The sequence below is a fragment of the Elephantulus edwardii genome, unplaced genomic scaffold (genome assembly GCF_000299155.1).
Source record: "Elephantulus edwardii isolate Elephantulus edwardi_28Jun2011 unplaced genomic scaffold, EleEdw1.0 scaffold00117, whole genome shotgun sequence".
Classification (NCBI taxonomy): Eukaryota; Metazoa; Chordata; class Mammalia; order Macroscelidea; family Macroscelididae; genus Elephantulus; species Elephantulus edwardii.
In genome coordinates this window covers 5,697,917-5,717,496 of record NW_006399867.1, presented here as the reverse complement: position 1 = coordinate 5,717,496, position 19,580 = coordinate 5,697,917, and the positions used below count along the sequence as shown (strand labels likewise).

The 19,580-nt window shown below is 47.6% G+C and overlaps 1 protein-coding gene across 1 annotated transcript; it reads right to left on the bottom strand.

The window, feature by feature from the left end:
• Nucleotides 1-304: 304 nt before the first annotated feature.
• On the bottom strand, nt 305-16,353 carry UMOD (uromodulin). The gene is made up of 10 exons (XM_006892710.1): nt 16,275-16,353; nt 14,758-15,558; nt 14,564-14,671; nt 13,203-13,411; nt 11,160-11,308; nt 10,096-10,341; nt 7,791-7,953; nt 2,374-2,455; nt 1,911-1,952; nt 305-366 (listed from the first exon to the last, which is right to left on the bottom strand). The coding sequence occupies exons 1-10, from the start codon at nt 16,351-16,353 to the stop codon at nt 305-307; spliced, it is 1,941 nt and encodes a 646-aa protein (XP_006892772.1).
• Nucleotides 16,354-19,580: the final 3,227 nt, after the last annotated feature.

Genomic DNA, 19,580 nt, shown 5'->3' with positions numbered 1-19,580 from the left:
CATTTGTTGGCTAAGTGAACAAATAAATGACTTCAAAGACTGGACTTTTTAGCAAATTATTATTGTTCTATTCTTTTCTTTTTAAAGAGATCATGCATCAAAATGTCACAAGTCTCATTTTGACATAAAGGGCAGCAATTAAAGACACCAGCAATCTTTCAACAGCTTGAAGGAAATTAAAGCAAGCAGCTGGAAGTGTGAGCTTCTTTTTCTGTGGCTGGGTCACCCCAGGCTTCACGAGCCCATCCGTGTGGCCAGCAGGAGGAGAGCCCAAGCTGCAGATCTCGGCATTTCCAGCACTGGATCACTGAGACATCAGGGTCAAAATCGCTGACAGGAACAGGAGTAGCCATGATTTCACAAGTCCTGAAGAGAAAGTTATTAAAGGGCTGGTGCAACATGGAAACAGTCCAAATGTCCAACCACAGCCGAATGGATTGAGAAACTGTGGTACATTCACACGATGGCATATTAAGCAGAATGCAGGAGCAATGATTTCAAAAATTACTATAAAACTTGGGAGGGCCTGAAGAACATTATGCTAAGTGAACTAACTCAGTCCTATAAAGACAAATACTTTATAATACCATTATTGCAGAAATAGAAATATAACTATAACTAGTAAAACATATATAATGATCCAAGGGGGGGGAGTGGAGCAGGGAGCTGAGGATGGGCAGGGGGCTAATCATAGGGTCGCACAATTTGACAAGTAGAGGGAGGAGTGGGCAAAGGAAATTAGAAAGATCCAGTGTGAAAAACAATGTATATGAACTTTGTAAGCAAACCAGTATAAAATAAAAATTTTATTTTAAAAAAAACAACAACAACAACAACAAAAATAAAGGGATATTGCAGGCACAGATGTAACTTCATGCAGATTAAAACAAAAAAGGTTCCTCCAGACTGACAAGTTAGAAAAAAGGCACTCTTTTGGAGCTAACAAAATAGAAAAAGTAAGCTCCTTCCTGCCCTGCCCTGAAGACCAATTAGGAAAAGGTGCCTTCCAAGGTGGACCAATCAGAAAAAGGTGGCCACTCCTCTGGCAGTAGACATGGTTCAGCAGAGCACTCTTGTGCAAGAGTCAACCAACTCAGCCACATTTGTTGACTCCGGGGGTTAGGGTACTCCAACTCTTCTGCTCCAAGCTCATCCATACAGTGCTGGACTGTTGTTGCTATGTGCCATCAAGTCGCCTGTGACTCAGAGTGACCCTATGTACAACAGCCCCTAACTCTGCCCTATCCTGTGCCAATCGCACTGTCTCTGACACACCCACCCCCATATAATGCCCGTCTTTGACCCCGGAGCCAAATGGGGAACAGTTGTATGGATTCACTTTCATTCAAATTTCCAGACAAGTCACTGGCCATAAAAATGCAGGGCTGTAACAATTCCACAAAGAAAAAAATCCCACAAAAAAACCCCACCAAAACCCCCAAACTGAAACAAAACAACAATTCCCTGCTTTTGGGGTAGGAGAGGCAAAGAAGCAGGGAAGTAAGATTTCCTGTCTTACTGTTGTACCCACCTGGCACAAAGCATGGAGCCTGCAATAGAGAAGGTAGGTTCCTAACAAATATTTGCACCTAATGAATGAAGAGGGTGGTGGTAACAAATGTCAAAGCTGCAGCTGGTGTTCAAGATGCAGGTCTGGGACCCATTAATGCCCATTTGCACACTGAGTGTTAGTGAGGATGTGCACATCTGTACAGGCACACACGCACACGAGGAGATGTTTCTACCTGTGTGTGCAGCTATCACGTGCGTGTGACCTCATGTGTATGTGAGCAAATTAATCTGGATGAACGATGGCTGTGCGTGTGTAACCTCAGATCCACGTTTTCCCAAAGATACCCAAGATCAAGATCGAGATCAAGGCCTGAGGACCGTCAAGGCCCTACACTTACCTAAGTGGCTGGGAGCAGCCTTGGACACTGTGACCTGGACATCTATGGAGTAAACAGAAGGATCAGTATAAGGACAGTTGCCTGGAGATGGCCTGAGGTTGCCTGGGAAAGCTTGGGGAAGCACCATCAATCTGCTCTTTGCTGTGCACCTAGCGTGATCTTTTCAAAACCCAGTCCGATCATGTCACTTCCCTGCTCTAGACCAGTGTCTAGGTCAGTGTCTGCAGGAACAAGGTGCAAAACCTTAAGCAAGAGACTAAGGGGGTCCATGTGGTCTGGCCCTATTACACAAGCTCATCCTGCACATCCTGTCTGTCTAGTTCCTGGCCTCTCTCAGTCTAACAGACTATGTTCCCAGTTATTCAGACCCCAGGCAGATCCCAAGGGCCAGACTCTGTTATCTCCCCTCATCCCCAGAGAACATTCCCCACCAGAGTCAGAAGGGGAAGAACGGCTCTCTTACCTCTCCGAGCGATGGGACCCAAGTTCAGGACATGGGCTTGGTCTACAATGTCCCCGCTGTGCAACCTGGTCCCAGAGCAGGTCTGCAGAGAGAAGGCAGGAGAGCAAAGCTTTGGGAGGGAACCTGGAAGTGGTCAGCTATGGAGTGGGCAGGGTATCCTAGGGACTTTCTTCTGCCTCAGGCTGTGGTTTGAGAGCGGTATGGACAGTATGGGAAAGTGGTTCAGAGATTTCAACATCTGCATTAATACCTCCCAGCTCTGCCATTTTTTGCATGTCGCAGGCACGTCATTAAAGCTGAGTCTGTCTCTCCAAACAGAAAGCAGGTCTAGTAATACCTTCCTTGTCATTGTTGTTGTTGTGTGTACCATCAAGTCAGAACTCACAGCTGATCCTCCAGCAGGTTTTCAGAGGCAGTAAATCTCATTGGAGAAGACTGTCCATCTTTCTCCTTCAGAGCAGCTGGTGGATTCGAACCATGTACCCTTAGGTTGGCAGCGCAGTTTCTTAGCACTAAGCCACTAGAGCTCCCTCTTGCTTATTTGTTGCCAATAATTTGATTGGAACTCATGAAGAGCCCATGGGTTTCAGATTGTTGTTGTTGACTGCTGTTGAGTCGAGCACAACTCATAGTGACCCTATGAACAAAAGACCTAAAGCCTTTCTATACCTACTGCCATTTCTCAAAGTTCAGTTTCCAGAGGCATGTTGTTTAGGAAGTGGGTGCCACTCCTGCTTCCAAGGTGTCAAGCCAGAACTGTGTTCTATCAGACTTTGAATAACTACTGGAGGTTTTTCCTCACAGAGTAGGTGTCCAGTGTTCTTCTCTAAGGTGCTTCTGCATGGATTCAAACTGCTAACCATGTTCACAGAAGTCACGTGCATAAGCATTTGTATGACCTAAATCCCCACACAGCCTCACAGAGACCCTCTGAGGCTACAAATCTTGACAGGAGTCTGTTCGTCTCTCTCTCTCATGGAATATCTAATATCTGGTGGATTGAACTGCTGACCTTCCACTTAGCGACCCAATGAAATGCACCATCCACTAGGACTCTTCTCTGTGCCATTGAGGGACATCTGTTTTCAGTTGCTTCATATGTATGTGAAAACTGGACCATGACTGAGGCAAGCCACGAAAGAACTGATGTCTTTGAACAATGGTGTTGGCAAAGCATAGAATATACCACAGAACTGCCAAAAGAACACACAAAGCTTGCTTTGGAGGATGTGCAGCCAGAGTGAGAAACAAAGCTTGTGAGACTTTGCCGCACATACTCTGGGCATGCTGGCAGGAGGGACCAGACCTTGGAAAAGGACGCCACGCTGAGAAAGGTGGAGGGCCGGCGAAGAAAAGGAAGACCTCAACAAGATGGACTGGTACAGTGCCTGGAATAATGTGCACAACAGATAGATATTGTTGTTGTTGTTGTTGTACCGTCAAGTTGCTTGCGACTCACAGCGACCCTATGTACAACAGCTCTAAACTCTGCTCTGTCGTGTGCCAATCTCATGGTCTCTGACACACTCATCACAATTGCCCCAGTCACCGAATCAATCCATCTCCTAGAGGGCCTTCCCCTCCTGCGCATGCACTCCACCCTCCCAAGTATGATGTCCCTCTCCAAGGACCTGTCTCTCCTTACAACATGACCAAAGTATGGCAGACGAAGCCCCAGAATCCTTGCCTCCAAGGAGCAGCCCGATTTAACCCTCTCCAGGATGAATCGGTTTGTTTTCTTAGCAGTCCAGGGTACATTCAATACTCTTCTCCAGCACCACAGCTCAAAGGCACCAATTCTCTTTCTATCCTCCCTAGTCATTGTCCAATTCTCTGATGCATAACAAGTGATTGCAAAGACCATGACCTGTACCAGACACACCTTAGTCTCCAGAGACACACCGTTGCTCTTGAGTACTTTAGAGAGGTCCCTAACAGCAGACTTTCCCATGGCAATACGTCTTTTCATTTCCTGTCTGCTGGTGCCAAGAGTGTTGATTGTGGAGCCAAGCAGACTAAAGCTGTGAACAATCTCAATCTCTTCACCATCCATCCTGATGCTGCCAATTGGTCCAGTGGTGAGAATCTTTGTCTTCTTTACATTGAGCCTCAGTCCATATTGAAGACTGCAGTCCTTGACCCTCAGCAACAAGCACTTCAGGTCCTCCTCAGTTTCAGCAAGCAGGGTTGTGTCATCTGCATAATGCAGACTGTTGATAGATCTAGATAGATAGATGAGATGATAGAGAGATGGAGATAGAGATAGAGAGATGGTGATAGAGAGAGGAAGAGATATAGATATACATGGAGAGAAATACAGAGAGAGAGAGAGATGGAGATAGAGGAATAGATATAGATGGAGAGAGATAGAGATAGATGGAGCTAGAGACAGAGATAGATGGAGATAGAGAAAGAGATGGAGATAGTGAGATACACACACACACACACACACACACACACACACACACAATGCCAAGACAAACTGTACAACCCAAGTTACAAAGTGTGAGGTATAAATATGACTTTACAATTTTCTTTAGATCCCTGGGAAAATACATGAAAAATATGACTGGCTGGGGGAAACGTTTAGCTCTCCTTTGCTTATTGAAAGGCTGGCAGTTCAAATCCATCCCCCAGCACTATTCTGCCACAGGTTTGTCATTGTTATTGTTGGGTGCCATCAACACAACAGAGATTTTGATTGAGGATGGCACAGGACACGGCAGGGTTTCAATCTGCTGTACATAGAGCTGCTGTAAGTTGGAGGTGACTCACACACCCATGTTTATCGCAGCTCTGTTCACAATAGCAAGGAGGTGGAAACAACCTAAGTGCCCATCAACAAATGAATGGATATAGAAGCTGTAGTATATTCACACAATGGAATACTATGCTGCATTGAAAAACAAGGAACTCATGAAATATTATTCAAAATGCGTGAACCTGGAGGACATTGTGCTGAGTGAAATATCTCAGTCACAAAAGGACAAATACTGCGTGGTGCCACTGTTGTAAAATGAGACTGATATCACAGTTGGGGTAAGACGGAGAAAAACTGGATAAATTATGTATACTGCATTGAAACAGATGAGGGAGAAAACTGTTTAAAAGAGATATGTGATTAGGTATTATTGTCATGAAAAGAGTCCAGAGTGAAGGCTGCATAGTGGAGCGGACCTGGGGGGAGGGATTGTAAAACAATGAATGAAAGAATTTTTCCTTTACTTTTCAAAGAGAAGAGCGAACTGTGGAGGAAGGGTGGGCAGGGAGAAAAGTGCAACAATGAATGAATGGAAATCCTAAGTCTCTGTAAATTTTCATTAAAATTAATAATAATAAAAAAGGTTGGAGTTGACTTGACAGGATTTAACAAGAAGGACCTAAAGCAGTATGTGCTAGATGGCCGACTCACGGCTGTACTGCAGAGCAGGGCTGACAACCTGCCTGCTTCCGGAAAGCTCACAGCCAGGAAAACCCCACAGGGTTCTGCCGCGTAGCACATGGAGCCGGAAAAACCAGCAACCACCAGCAACTCCCTCATAAACCTGATGTCAGGGCTGAGCCAGGTCGTTCTGGTTTGACCCCTTGCTAAGAATTGGTATTTCCAAGTATATCTCCTCGGGTACACAAAACTGGAATCTACATTGTAACACAAATCTCGGTCTTCTTAATCAAAGCTTTGGGGACCTGTCCACAAGAATCATCCCGGGATCTTGTTCATCCATAGATTTAGATTCAGTCTCTCTGGGGTGGACGTTCTCAGCTGGTGATCAAGGCTGAATAGGTATAAAGTCCCCGGCTGCCGTGAAGATTTTAAAAAGTCTGGCGCTCTAGTGGTTAAGAAGCTGAAACAGATGACAGAGAGAACTGCTTAAGAGGAATATATGATTAGGTATTATTTTCTTGACAAGATTATAGAAAAAGAAATGCTTAGTAAAGTGGCCTGTGGACTTGGAGGGGAGGGGAACTGTATAACAATGAAAGAATTTTTTTTTTCAAAGAGAAAAGCAAACTGGGAGGAGGGGTGGGCAGGGAGGAAAATGTGTAACAATGAATGAATGGGGAGAAAAATTAAATGGAAAGAATATGCTGTAAAAAAAATAGATGTTGTTGCTGTTGTTGTTATGTGCCGTGGAGTCGCTTGCGACTCATAGCGACCCTATGTACAACAGCCCTAAACTCCGCTCTGTCCTGTGCCAATCGCACTGTCTCTGACACTCCCATCCCAATTATCCCAGTCACTGAATCAATCTACCTCATAGAGGGCCTTCCCCTCCTGCGCTGTCCCTCCACCCTCCCAAGCATGATGTCCCTCTCTAAGGACCGGTCTCTCCTCACAACATATGGTGCATTAAAAAAAAGAAAAGAAGCTGAGCTGCAATCAGAAAGGCACGCAGTTTGAATCTACCAGCTGCCCCACAAACAGATGGGTAATCACTTCCTGTGTGATTTCACTGCCTCATAAAACCTGCTGGAGGGTCAGTGATGGGTCAGTTTTGACACAATGGCACAAAACAACATCAACAACAACGTACATAAGGGAGCTCTGGTGGCTTCATGGTAAGAAGCTGCGCTCTCACCACTAGAAGCAGCTCCCAGAGGCACGAGGTTTGAATCCACCAGCAGCTCGACAGGAGAAGGATGGTCAACCTCTCCCGTGGAATCGCCTGCCTCTGAAACTTGCTGGAGGGTCAGTCAGCTGTGGGTCAGTTCTGACTCGATGGTCCACCACGTCCACCACCACCACCACAACGACGCACATAAAGAGTACGCAGCCCTTTAAACAGCAGCTGCGCTGAGTCGAACAAGCTTGCAGTCAAGCAGGAGCTTTTACCAGCTTTCAGCACTTCACTGATCTCACCTGTCTAACCCAAACTCAGCCCATCTTACCGCTCACCTTTTCCCAGAATGAAAGAAACCCAGCAGGGATTTGTATTCGTTTTCTTTTAGATCACCATCAAAAAAGGCAAAGGCCCCACCATTGGGAGTCCCACTCCTGCTGACCATCTGTCACTTTCCGGAGGTGGTGGATCCTCCTGGGAAGAGCCCACCCATCTTTCTCCAAGAAAGCAGGTGGTAGATTCTAGTCACCACCCTTTTGGTTGGGGACCTCTAGTGGCGCAGTGGTACGGAGTTTCACTGTCAACCCAAAGGCAGGTGGTAGGAATCCACCAGCTGTATCTTGGAGGAAAGATGGGCAACCTCCCGTGTGATTTACTTCTTCTGAAAACTCTCTGGAGAGAGTCAGCTGTGATGAGTCCATTCCAGGTTGATGGTCCACACCACCACCAACACCACCACCACTTAAGGCTAGCAGCAGCCTAGCCCCTGACCTATGCCAGCAGGCCTTTGAGGTCAGTATTAAGAGAGGAGACGGGGCAAAGGCAGAGGGAAGGACGGAGGGAGGGAGAGCTCACCGGCTTGCACTTTTCATTCTTCGTGTCACAGAGGTACACCTCACAGTGCAGGTAGACCAGGTCATAATTGCCAGCAAACCGAAACATCTGGACAGAAAAGCGGCTCTGAGGGGACTCCCCATTCTCCACCACTTGGATGGTTGAGTCCTTGGTGCGTGGACACCTGGGAGGGACACATCACATTATGTAGCTGGTTAAGCAAAGTCCGGGGACCAGGCTTCCGCGGTTCAAATCTTGTTCTACCACCCAGTAATTAATTAGCACCTTTCTTTATCACTCTGTGCCTTAGTTTCCCCATCTCTGAAGAGGATTATAGCATAACCCATTCCCTGAGACAGATGTGGATTAAATGTGTAAAATCCACAAAGTGCTATATCGATAGATGTTACTGAAATAAAAGTGCCACTGGCACAGAGCTGAAACCATTAAATGCAGCCATTCTGATTGCTTGGAAATCATCAGCAATCAGTGCCTGGGTGGGGCCAATGGTTAGCATTCTCAGCTGCTAACACGCTTCTATGTTGTGGGTTTGAAGTTCAAATCCACTCAGAGGAGTTTCTGAAGCTTGACAGTCTACTTCTAAAAAATTAGCCATTGAAAATCCCATAAGCACAATTCTATTTTGATCTACAGGAATTTATTCAACACCAATTATACCAGTGCTGACCGTGAAAAGAACAGAGAAAGACTTGGGTTTTCTCTTAATTATAAAAGGGAAGTAGAAATAACAGAGGAAGTGTGAGTGTTAACAGCACACTGAACTTGCCCTTGATGTGACCAGAAAGAGATCTGAAAGCGGGTGGGCCCACTCTCAGCAATGTTTTCTCTGACTCTTTTAAAATTGCAAATGGACTTCTCCTTCCTCTCCTTCACTTTCTGGCTGCTGTTGTTGTTTTGTTTTGTTTCCCTCGAGTCAGAACCTACTCACAGCTGATCCACCAATGGGGTACCTAGTGAAGCCTCTATCCCTCTCCTCAAAATAATGTTTCCAAATACATAAAACACACAAGATTATAAAGGAATCCCCTTCACTCAAAAGCACAAGCTTCTATATATCACAAATGCTGGATCTTTGTGCTTCTTTATTAATGCATTTAAGCTGAGGTTTAGTGTCCACTGGCATAGTGCAGAGCATAACACGATTGGTTGTTAACCAAGAGGCCAGTGGTTTGAATCCACCCCCAACTTGACAGGAAGAAGACAGGTAGTTTCCTCTGAAAAAGACAACCTCAGAAACACAATGTTCTTATTCAGTGGCACACAACAACAGAAGAAACTCAATGAAAGATTACAAGGAGCTGGAACGGGTTATTCGTTTGAGGGGGGATTTTTGTCTTTAAAAAAAATAGGAATTGGGCTTGCTGTGAGTTGGAAATCAAAAGATGAATTGCACTGGGAATATCTGTGGTCAGGGAACTCTCCAGAGTACAGAGAAGGAATAATGTCAGTCTAGAGACTAAGGTGCCCCTAATCCAGGTCAAGGTCTTTGCAATTACTTGCTATGCATCAGAGAGCTGGACAATGACTGAGGATGACAGAAAAAGAAATAGATGCCTTTTGAGTTGTGGTGCTGGAGAAGAGTACTGAACATACCATGGACTGTCAAGAAAACATACAGGTCTGGAGAGGGTGAAACCAAGTCTCTCCTTGGAGGCTAGGATTTTGAAGCTTCATCTCACATACATTGGGCATGTGGCCAGGAAGGACCAGTCTTAAAGAAGGAAATTATGCTTGGAAGGGTGGAGGGACAGCACAGGAGAGGAAGACCCCGGGTGAGATGGGTTGATACAGTAACTGGAGCAATGGGGGTACATGTGTCAGTCAGTGAGACTGGCTCAGGACAGGGCCGGCTTCAGAACTGCTGTCCATAGGGTCATTATGGATCACAGACGACTCAGATGAGCAGGAATCTACTTGGTGGCAGTGGGCTGGAACGAATGTAAACGCTGTCACTACTATCTCATATCCTGTGGTTTGGTGCCACATTCACAAAATACAAAGGCAAAATTTCAGTTAGAAGTCAGACAGTGTATAAAGATGTCTTTTTCTCCTCAGCCGAGACAAAAGCCAGCTCCTACTGACTCTGCATGTCAGAACAAACTGTGCTCCTTAGGGTTTTCAATGGTTGGGTTTTGGTTTGTTTGTTTGTTTGTTTTCAGGACATCACCAGGGCTTTCTTCCAAGGCACCTCTGGGTGAACTTGAACCATCAGTTTTTCCATTAGCAGCTGAGCATGTCTGTGTGCAGTCCTGGGACTCCTCTAAATTCCCCCCACTGGGAGCCCAGGGGAACGCCTTTGCCTTACCTGTCTCGAATGATGAAGTACTTCATAGGGTCCGTGGCATTGCTGCTGGGCGTGGCATAGCAGTTGGTCATCAGCAGCACAAAGCGGGACAGGTCACCGCCATCCAGCATGGTGCCCACGTAAAGGAAGGCCTCCGTGGCCAGCGTCACTGCCGAGCCTTGGTAGGGCAGCGTGTAGGTGGGGTTCTGGAAGAGTGCCATCCGCACGGTGAACATGCCCGTGCCGCCCACGCTGATGTTCAGGGTGCTGCAGGCAGAAAGGGGCTGGTCTGAGGGGCAGGGCTGAGCGTTAGCGCTGAGCTCTGCAGTCCCTGGCTGACTCCAGCAGGTCTTTGCTTTATTTTAAATCTAGCTTCCAATAAGCTAAGACTCTAATATTTGATTTGCATCACTAATGTGCTCTGAGTTGCGGTGCTGGAGAAGAGTGTTGAATAGACTGTGGACTGCTAGGAGAACAAACAGGTTTGTCCTGGAGGGAGTGAAAAAGGTGGCTGCTCCTTGGAGGCAAGAATTCTGAATCTCTGTCTCACATATATTGGATACGTTGCAAGGAGGGAGCAGTCCTTGGAGAGGGACATTATGCTTAGAAGGCTGGAGGGACAGTGCAAGAGAGGAAGACTCTGGAAGAGATGGGTTGATTCAGTGACTGTGGTAATGGAGGTGGGTGTGTCATAGAGAGGAGAGGCTGGCACAAGGATAGAGTAGGGTACAGAGCTGTTGTACATAGGGTTGCTATGAGTTGTGCAAGCAACTCAACAGCATATAACAACAACAACGACGATGATGATAAACTCCTAAAAAAATGCAGTACAACTATTACTAAGTCCCTTATAAGAAGACTTACATCCTAAGAGGTAATTTCAACTTCTCTAAGCCATCTGGCTAGAACATAACAGTGTGGAGTTGAATTGATTATCAGATTCCCTGGTGGGGGCTTCTCCAGCCCCTGGCACCTGGCTCCCTCTGGGTACAATCGACAGGGAAGTGAAGTGCTTCATAGTTAAGGAGCTCTGGGGCAGGGGCGACTCAAGGTGGTGGGGACCCACCTTTCTAGCCACACCATACCTCATCATTGGCTTCAAGGTGGTCTTCAGGCTGACTTTCATATCCAAAGGGTAGGAACATGCGAAGTTGATCTTGATGTTGAGGTCTCGGATGATGACCTCATCTGCCAGGTAGAGTGTGTTGCTGTATGTGGCGTGGGTTTCATTTTTCTATGATGAGATGTGGGGGGGGGGGTGAGGGGCAAGGAGGAGCATGAGAAGCTGAGCTGCACAGCAGAGCCAATGGTGTTTGTCTCTGCCCTGTGTGCTGCCCTCCCTGTCCCCAGTGCAAATTATTAAAACAGTGGTGACCATTTATGAGGATGTGCTCTGACCTGGGGCCAGAGAGTCATGTCCCTCCTATTGCCTCATGCTTCCCTGGAAGGGAGCTCTGGTGGCTTAGTCTTAGGGAGTGTTATTGTTGTTATATGTTGTCGAGTTTACCACGATATATAGCAACCCTAATGACAATCTTGCCCTATCCTGAGCCAACCTCACCATCTCTGACACAGCTAACTCCACTGCTACATTCACAGTGTCAATCCGTCTCATCCGGAGTCTTCCTCTCCTGTACTGACCCTCCACCCTTCCAACCATGATGTCCTTCTCCAAGGACTCGTCCCTCCAGGCAACATGCCCAAAGTATGTGAGGCAGAGCTTCAAAAGCCGTGCCTCCAAGGGGCAACATAGTGTCACCCTCTCCAAGACAGAGGTGTTTATTCTATTGGAGGTCCATGGTATGCAGTACTCTTCTCCAGCACCACAACTCAAAGGCATCAGTTTTTCTTCTGTCACCCTTAGTCACTATCCAGCTCTCAGATGCAACTGAAAAGGTCATGGCCTGGATCAGGTGCTCCTTAGTATCCAGACTGACATCACTGCTCTTTAGCATTCAGGAGAGTCATAGGGAGTTGCACTGTTAATTTTAAGGTGGTGCCTATCTGGCAATTCTCCACGAGAGGAAGATAGTCACTCTCCTCTTGGGTTATTTACTGCCTCTGAAAACCCACTGAAGCGTCAGCTACATGTCGGTTCTGACTCCCTGGCATGACCTAAGTCTTCTCAGGAACATTAAAAAGATTCAAACCATGCACCAATTCATGCATAAATGGTGAGGTTTCATACATGGCTGGCGAAAATGAATCCATACCTTTTTTTCTTCTGTCTCCTGCCCTCTTCTTGGGGCTGAAGGATGTGGAAGGGAGCAGTCTTCGGCTCTTACAAACACCTCTTTCTGCTGCCATCAGTGTGTGTGTGTGGGTGTCCCTGGGTGGTATATGCCACTACAATGGACGACTAACCTAAACGTTAGTGCAATTCAATCTCTCCCAACAGCCCCACAGCAGAAAGGCCTGTCAATCTGCTTCTGTAAACTCTGTTGTTGTTGTTGTTGTTGTGTACCACTGAGTGAGTGGGAGCCGACTCTCCAGCACCTTTTCAGATGTAGTAAATTGCACCGGAGGAGACTACTCAACTTTCTCCCACAGACAAGCTGGTGGATTCAAACCATATGCCTTCGGGTTGGCAGCGCAAACCCTTACCAGTTAGGCCACCAGAGCTCCAAGAAAATCCCCAAGGAGCAGTTCTACTCTGTCATCCACGGGGTCACCATGCATTGGAATCAATTCAATGGGAACTGGCAGCTTTGGCCTTGGGTCTTCTGTCACACAGGTCCTGATTTTCTAAGTCAGAGAAGCTGATCTCACCTCCCAGGACCACTGAGACCAAAAAACTCAAGCACAGCCAAGAAAGGCAATCCGCCCATTCAGAGTCCTTCTTTCCACATCTGTGAAACATGGTGGTGTCATCCCCAGGTCATCTTATGCATCCCACTGGGCCCTTACTATATTCCAGTTGCTGACCTACTCACGTCACACACATCCACTCATTCAACCCTTACAAAACCATTCGGGCGACGTAGTATGATAAACCCATTTTATAGCTGTGGAAACTGAGGCACATCCAGGCTAAACAACTGAGCCAAAGTTATACAGCTAGTAAGTGGTGGAGCTGGGATGCTAATCAGGAAGTGCTCGGAGTGGGACCCACCCTGCCCGGAACATACCGTCATCACAGTCCCACAGGGACCATCCTGGGCTGGAGTCACCACAGACATCCAGTCCCTGTCACTCCTCTCCCTGAAGCCCAAGCACCGGCTGTCTTGTAGGTACATGACAATCTTCTCAAAGCCCAAGCTCTCCAGCTGGCATTTGCCCAGGGACACTTTGATGTCATTGGCTCCACATTCCAGCTTGGGTTGCAAGTGGGAGACATCTGAAGCAGATCAGAGAGGACAGCCTGGGTCTGTGTCTTAAGGACCCACCACCAGGGGTCAGCCAAGTGGAAGCTACCAGCTCAGGGTACTCAAGACACCGAGGTCTCCCCGCCCAGAGTGACCGAGAGACAAGATTGACTCCAATTATAAACCTTAAATAAAAAATAGCCTCTGAAATCTTAAAACCAAACGATAGTTTAATTAATCTCGTTGTTAGATGTCATCAAGTCAGATCCAACCTCACAGTGACCCAATAATAAGACAAAAAAACCTGCCCCAGTCCTACACCATCGTCATAACCTCTGCTGCGTTTAATCCTACTGTTGCAGATACCACATCAATCCATCTCAGGGAGAGTCTTTCTCTCCCCCAGACAGAACTGTTGTAGCTGTGCACCATCAAGTCAAACTTGACTCATGGATAACCCTCTGGTGAGATTTACAGCCTCTGAAAAGTCAGTGGAGTGTCAGCTATGAGGTGATTCTGAGTTGACCTATGACTTGCTTGTGGCTCATAGTGACACAACTGCTCTGAACCCTGCTCCCCTGCTCTATCTTAATCCAATTTCATGGTCTCCGACACACCTACCCCCATTGCCCCAGTCACTGAGATTTCCTATATTTACTTGAAAGAGCAGAGGAACCAATGAATTTGAAGAAAAATAGTTAAATAACAAGAACTAAAGTATAGGTAGTATCTGCAGATAGAAAATTAATATAATTGGCATGTGGATGAGAGTAAATTTATAAATGATGCTTAGAAAATTCTAGTCTCTTTTAATCACTTTAAAGAGGTAAAACTGAGGCTTGGGGTCACAGTTCCCCCCCCCCCAAGCTTGTCAGCCAGTAGACTAACAGCAGTTCTGAGTTCTGGTGCCAGGACTTAGGTCAATTTGAGTTGCTATATAACAGTGACTTTGTGTACCCTTGTGTTGTGGAGACAACTGAGGAAAGGAATCTTCCCCCGACCGCTAGCTCTGAACTCTTAAGAAACTTCCTGCAGGTTGCAAATGCTATTATTCTATCTTCCTTTTTCCTTCCGATCTATCTGCAACCTCTGGGTCATACTCACCGGTCCCTACCTTACTCTCAGGAATGGACCCTTCCTTCCGACCCGTTCTTATCACCTGTGCGCTCCTGTACCCGCCTCACCTGAGATGTTGAAGTCTTGCTTACACTCGCAGTGCCACCTGCCGTTGTCTGATTGGCAGTCCTCCTCCACGCTGCACTCTTCACAGTTCCCCTCCACAGAGGTAGGATCTGCAGTGCACAGGGACAGATGGCACTTAGTAGGGTTGCATCGCAGAGCCCTGCAGTGGGTGGGGCTAGCGGGGATGCCACCTCACCTGTGCAGTAAGCCAGGTGGCACTCGGGGGGCGCTGTCAGGTTGTAGACGTAGTACCCGCCAGCACAAGCCTTCACCTGGACGGGAGCATCCCACAGACAGCAGTCGTCGTCCCAGTGCGCGCAGGCGGTGCGCTGCACGATGCCGTCGCCGGTGGACGGGTGCGTGCCATTGAGCCACATGGGCGCCGCCGTGTTGCAGCGCAGCGTGGGCACGCACGTCTCGGGCACGCGCACGCCGCCGGGCCCCACGAAGCGGTACCAGCCGCTCAGCTCCGCGTCGCACATGTAGCCGGTCCGGTAGGTGGCGCTGCGCCAGTACTCGTTCAGGGTGCGGTACGCCAGGCACGGGTCTGCGCACGCGCGCCCACCGCCCTCCGCGGGCACGCAGGCCAGCCCGGGCTCGCAGGCGTCCGGCGTGCAGTCGCAGTGCCTCCCGTCCCCGCGGAAGCCGGCCGGGCACACGCACGAGTAGTTACCCTCGGTGTTGATGCAGGTGGCCGGGGCGTGACAGTGGCTGAGCCCGGGCTCGGCGCACTCGTCCACGTCGGCGCAGTCGCCTTCCGGCGTCAGGTGGAAGCCGGCTGGGCACAGGCAGGCGTATGAGCCCGGCATGTTCATGCAGCTGCTGCCGCCCGAGCAGTTGTGCGCCCCCGGCACCGAGCACTCGTCCAGGTCCACGCACTCAAAGCCGTCGCCGGTGAAGCCTTCCTGGCAGGTGCACGTCGTGGTCACCCCGTTCTCCATGCAGGTGGCCTCGCTGTGACACTCGGAGCAGTTTCCTGCAGACCAGAGGGCTTGACCTCAGAAGGAGACGGCTGGGCCAGTGACCTCCCCAGGCCAACCCACTGTCTCCCCTTCCAAAACGAGCCAAATTGCCCTGATGATGTTTAAACTCAGACAAAACTACACCAGAAGCTCTGGTGGAAGAGCCTGTAGGGCAGTGCACAGTTAACCCAAAGAAGGCGCCTCTGTGGTTGGAATCCACCTGTGGGCAGCGCTGTAAGAGAAAGATGCGCAATCTCTTCACATGTGATTTACAGCATGTGGGCCCGCTGGAGGGTCAGCCATGAGCCGGTTCTGACTTGCTGGCAGTGAGTTAAAGTTGACAGGAGAGAGCGCAACCTAAGCTGATCTTTTGCCCCACTTGCCTTGTGGCTTGGAACCCCTCTTCTGTAAGCTTTTAACGCCATACTTCATTCTTCTGTGGCGTGTATTGCCGAGAAGTTGCGATTTAAAATGCCCACGTTACCACACCCAGAGGAATAAAGCATCTTCAAGACTTGTCTCCTCTGACAACTTCCTAACTCCTCTTTGCCATAAGAGGAGTTGGGCATCCATCACAAGAGAAGAGATTGCCCATCTTTCTCCCTGTGGCCACTGGTGGATTCATTTAGCAAGCTGATATTTAGTACCCTGTGCCACCAAGATTGCAAATCCTGAATGTTATAGGAGAGGATTAAGAATACATCTTAGAAGGGCAAAAGTGCAATACCCACTCCAGTCTCCTGCCACTTACTTGCTTCTGAAGCGGCTGCGAGACAAGAGGCCATGGCCACCAGCAGCAGCGCTGAGGTCAGTGAGAAAGGTCGCCCCATCCTTTTTGTGTTTCACTACTAATTCTGATACTAGAAGGTCTTGCCCAAACACAGCAGATTGGCCCTTGGAGGCTTCTCCTGGTCTCTGATAACTGGGGTCCTGTCAACAGATCAACAGAGATGTTGTGTACAATTGAAATGGAACCAACCAATAGCTGACCCTCCAGTGGGTTTCCAGAGGCAGTAAATTTCTGGGGAGAAGATTGCCTGTCCCCCATGGAACAGCCAGTGGATTTGAACCCAGATGTCTTTGAGATTGTAGCATAGCTTCTTACAGCTAGGCCACCAGAGCTCCCACAGAGACAGGTGAGCTAAATTCATGACAAATCTTCTCCCATGTTGGGAAGTACGCATTGGTTGTGGCCCACATAAACCCAGGAGGCACTGAATATGTAGACTACAAAAATTGTGTGTTGTGGTGGCCCTGACTTCAGTGGGGCCCCTTGCTGTCATTCCAATCTGTATTTCAACCTTGACTCCATAAAGCTCCACACATTTGAGTTTTTAGAGGAGATTTCCCATACTTCTCCCTGGAGCAGCTGGTGGATTTGAACCGAGTACCTTGGGATTGTAGCACAGATTCTTACCACTAGACCACCAGAGGCAGTGGATAAGCTCCATACATTTCGAAAGACTAAGTCTCTTTCTTTGAAGCAAGAAGCAGTAAGATGAGGTGGTGTTTTAACTGTTTACTCCAGTCATCTGCTGGGATTCTACTTGCTCAGATCCATTCATCCATTCAACAATGATTTATTGAGCACCTACTGTGTGCCAAGCATAGAGCTATGCACCAAGCAGAACAGTAATAAAATGGACCTCATGAAGCCCACATATTCTAAAGTATCTTAGAGTGAGTAAGTGGAGAGGCAGCTGCTTTCACAATGCGTTATATTTTCAGAGTGATTTCATCCAATCTCATTTAATCCAACCAACAAAATAATCTTAGTGGGATACTGTTAACCCTGTCCTGACAGCAGCGAAATAGGTAGTATGTGGTTAAGTGTCTGGAAACTGGAGCCCGCAACCACTGAACACAGTGTGGCATTGGCGAAGGTATTATAGTTCTTACGACTCTTTATAGGAATATCACAGAGTGCTGAAAAACGAGTTTGTAAAACACTAGACAGCATGGATGATTCTGAAAGACAATAAGCTGAGTGAAATATCAGAGTCACAAAATTAAAAGTAAGGCATAAGAACATTGTTCTAAAAATAACACGGATTCAGGGAGAAGAGAGCAGGGAAAGAGTCAGTAGATAATGAACACTACACTGCAACAGGGAGCTCTGGTGGCCTAGTGGTAAGAAGCTGTGCCACAATCCCGAAAGCATGCAGTTCTAATCCACCAGCTGTTCTGTGGGAGAAGGATGGGCAATCTCCTCCTATGCAATTAAATTGCCTGGGAAAACTCGCTGTCAGTTCCAGCGCGATGGCACATGACACCAACATCACCACACCGGGTGTTGGAATAGGAGAAGGGAGGAACTATCTGAAAAGAAGGGTTGCTCAGACATTATCGGCAGTTGGCAATCTGCAATAAGAAAGGCATGACCAAATGGATTGGGGGGAGAGAGGAAAATGAGTCTCAGTGTGTGAATGAAAACCCATCCTTGCTGTAAACTTTCACTATAGTTACAATTTAAATAGACTCTTTCATATCTGTGAAATGAGAATCATTGCTTTCACAAACTGAGTGCCTACTATATGCCAAGAGTACTGAATATACCGGGAACTGTCAAAAGAACAAACGCCTTTGAAGCAAAGTTGGAGGAGACTTGGTCTCACTTTGGCCACGTTATCAGAAAGGGCCAGTCCTGGGGAAAAGACATCGTGCTTGGGAAACTGAAGGGTGAGCAAAAGAGAGGAAGACTCTGCAAGATCGGTTGGCTCAGTGACTTGCAGCAGTGGGCACAGGCACAGCAGAGGTTGTGGAGATGGCATAGAATGGGCTCTTCTGCTGTATGTAGGGCCACTATGAGTCACAGCCAACCCTGTGGCACCTAGCAACAATTCTGTGCCTGGCTCTGTTCTAAGACATGCTGTACTCAAACAACTTATGTCCCTGACTGTGTTTTTCAATCTTTTTTCACTGTGACCTAAAAATAAGAAAAACGTCATGACTTCTTAAGATGACGCGTGTTCTCTCTCTCTCACAGACAACGGAAATAAAACAACATGTTTCCTTCAACGTGTACATTGCTTGTGGACATCCTCTGTCACATTTAATGAATACAAAGTTCTGGATCTAACCCATTAATGATTTCAGGGTCCACTAAAGCCTATTGTTGCTGCAGGGGTTAACTCAGAAGAGACAAGCAGAGACCAGAACATAGGGAATGTTCTTCACTGCTGTATCCTCACTCCTGGTGCCCAGCAGACACTTAACAAATGTTCACGGAATGGATGAAAACCATTACTGTCTGAAGAGTTTAGACTCAGAGGGAGACTTCGCAAAGATCGCAGAGCCAATGGGCAGAGGAATAGCTCAAACCCAAGCCTGAATCCCATGTCCAAATTCATTTCTTCACCACCCACTCTCCCAGATCGAATGAGTCCCAGCAGAAGAGTAGATGCAAGACAAGCTGGATTAGAAAAGAGCTATAGACAGCCTTACCTGAACCAGCGAAGCAGAATTAGTTCATTCGCAAACATGTGCCTCTTATATATACATACTCACCCCTGGCTCCAAATCTCTCCTCCAATTACCCTCTCTTTCTCTTTCTTGAAGATTGTTTCCTTGAGGGTGGAATTGGTGGGTTGGTTTTGTGGTTTTTTTTTCTTTCTGCATAATATTTTCCTTTCCTCTCCTGTGATGTTGTGCTGTTCCCCTCCTCCCCCGATAACTATAGACTGACATTGGAAGTCACACCTGTGCCCAGAAATCTCTATTTTGCACCTTTTGGGAGCAAGAGATTCCTTAGTTAGAAATTAACTGAAAACAGTGGCATGCTGCTGGGTTTGTTGTTTTATTTTGGGTTGGTCTTTTTTCTTTTCTTGGCAAGGGTGATGTGGACCCAAGGAGCCAGGCAGAGGCCAGTGCCTGCAGCCAGGTTACGCAAGGACAGAGGTTGGAATGTTCATGTTCCCACTGAGGGATGTGCCTGCGATCTTTGGGTTCCCCTGCCTTGGAGGAGGCATCTTTCCCAAGCATGCTCCTCCTCAGGGGGTCAGCTGCCTCCCCTGCGTCCAGATCTGCATGGGAGCTGAAAACAGCAGAATGGCAAAAG

Bases quoted from the DNA above. Each gene is read 5' to 3' on its own strand.
- UMOD (XM_006892710.1), bottom strand. From the start codon at position 16,353: ATGGGGCGACCTTTCTCACTGACCTCAGCGCTGCTGCTGGTGGCCATG. The intron at 11,309-13,202 runs GTATGTTCCGGG...ATCTCATCATAG, and splicing joins CCTGTGGGACTGTGATGACG to AAAAATGAAACCCACGCCAC. The intron at 10,342-11,159 runs GTATGGTGTGGC...TTCTGCCTGCAG, and splicing joins ACCTTGAAGCCAATGATGAG to CACCCTGAACATCAGCGTGG.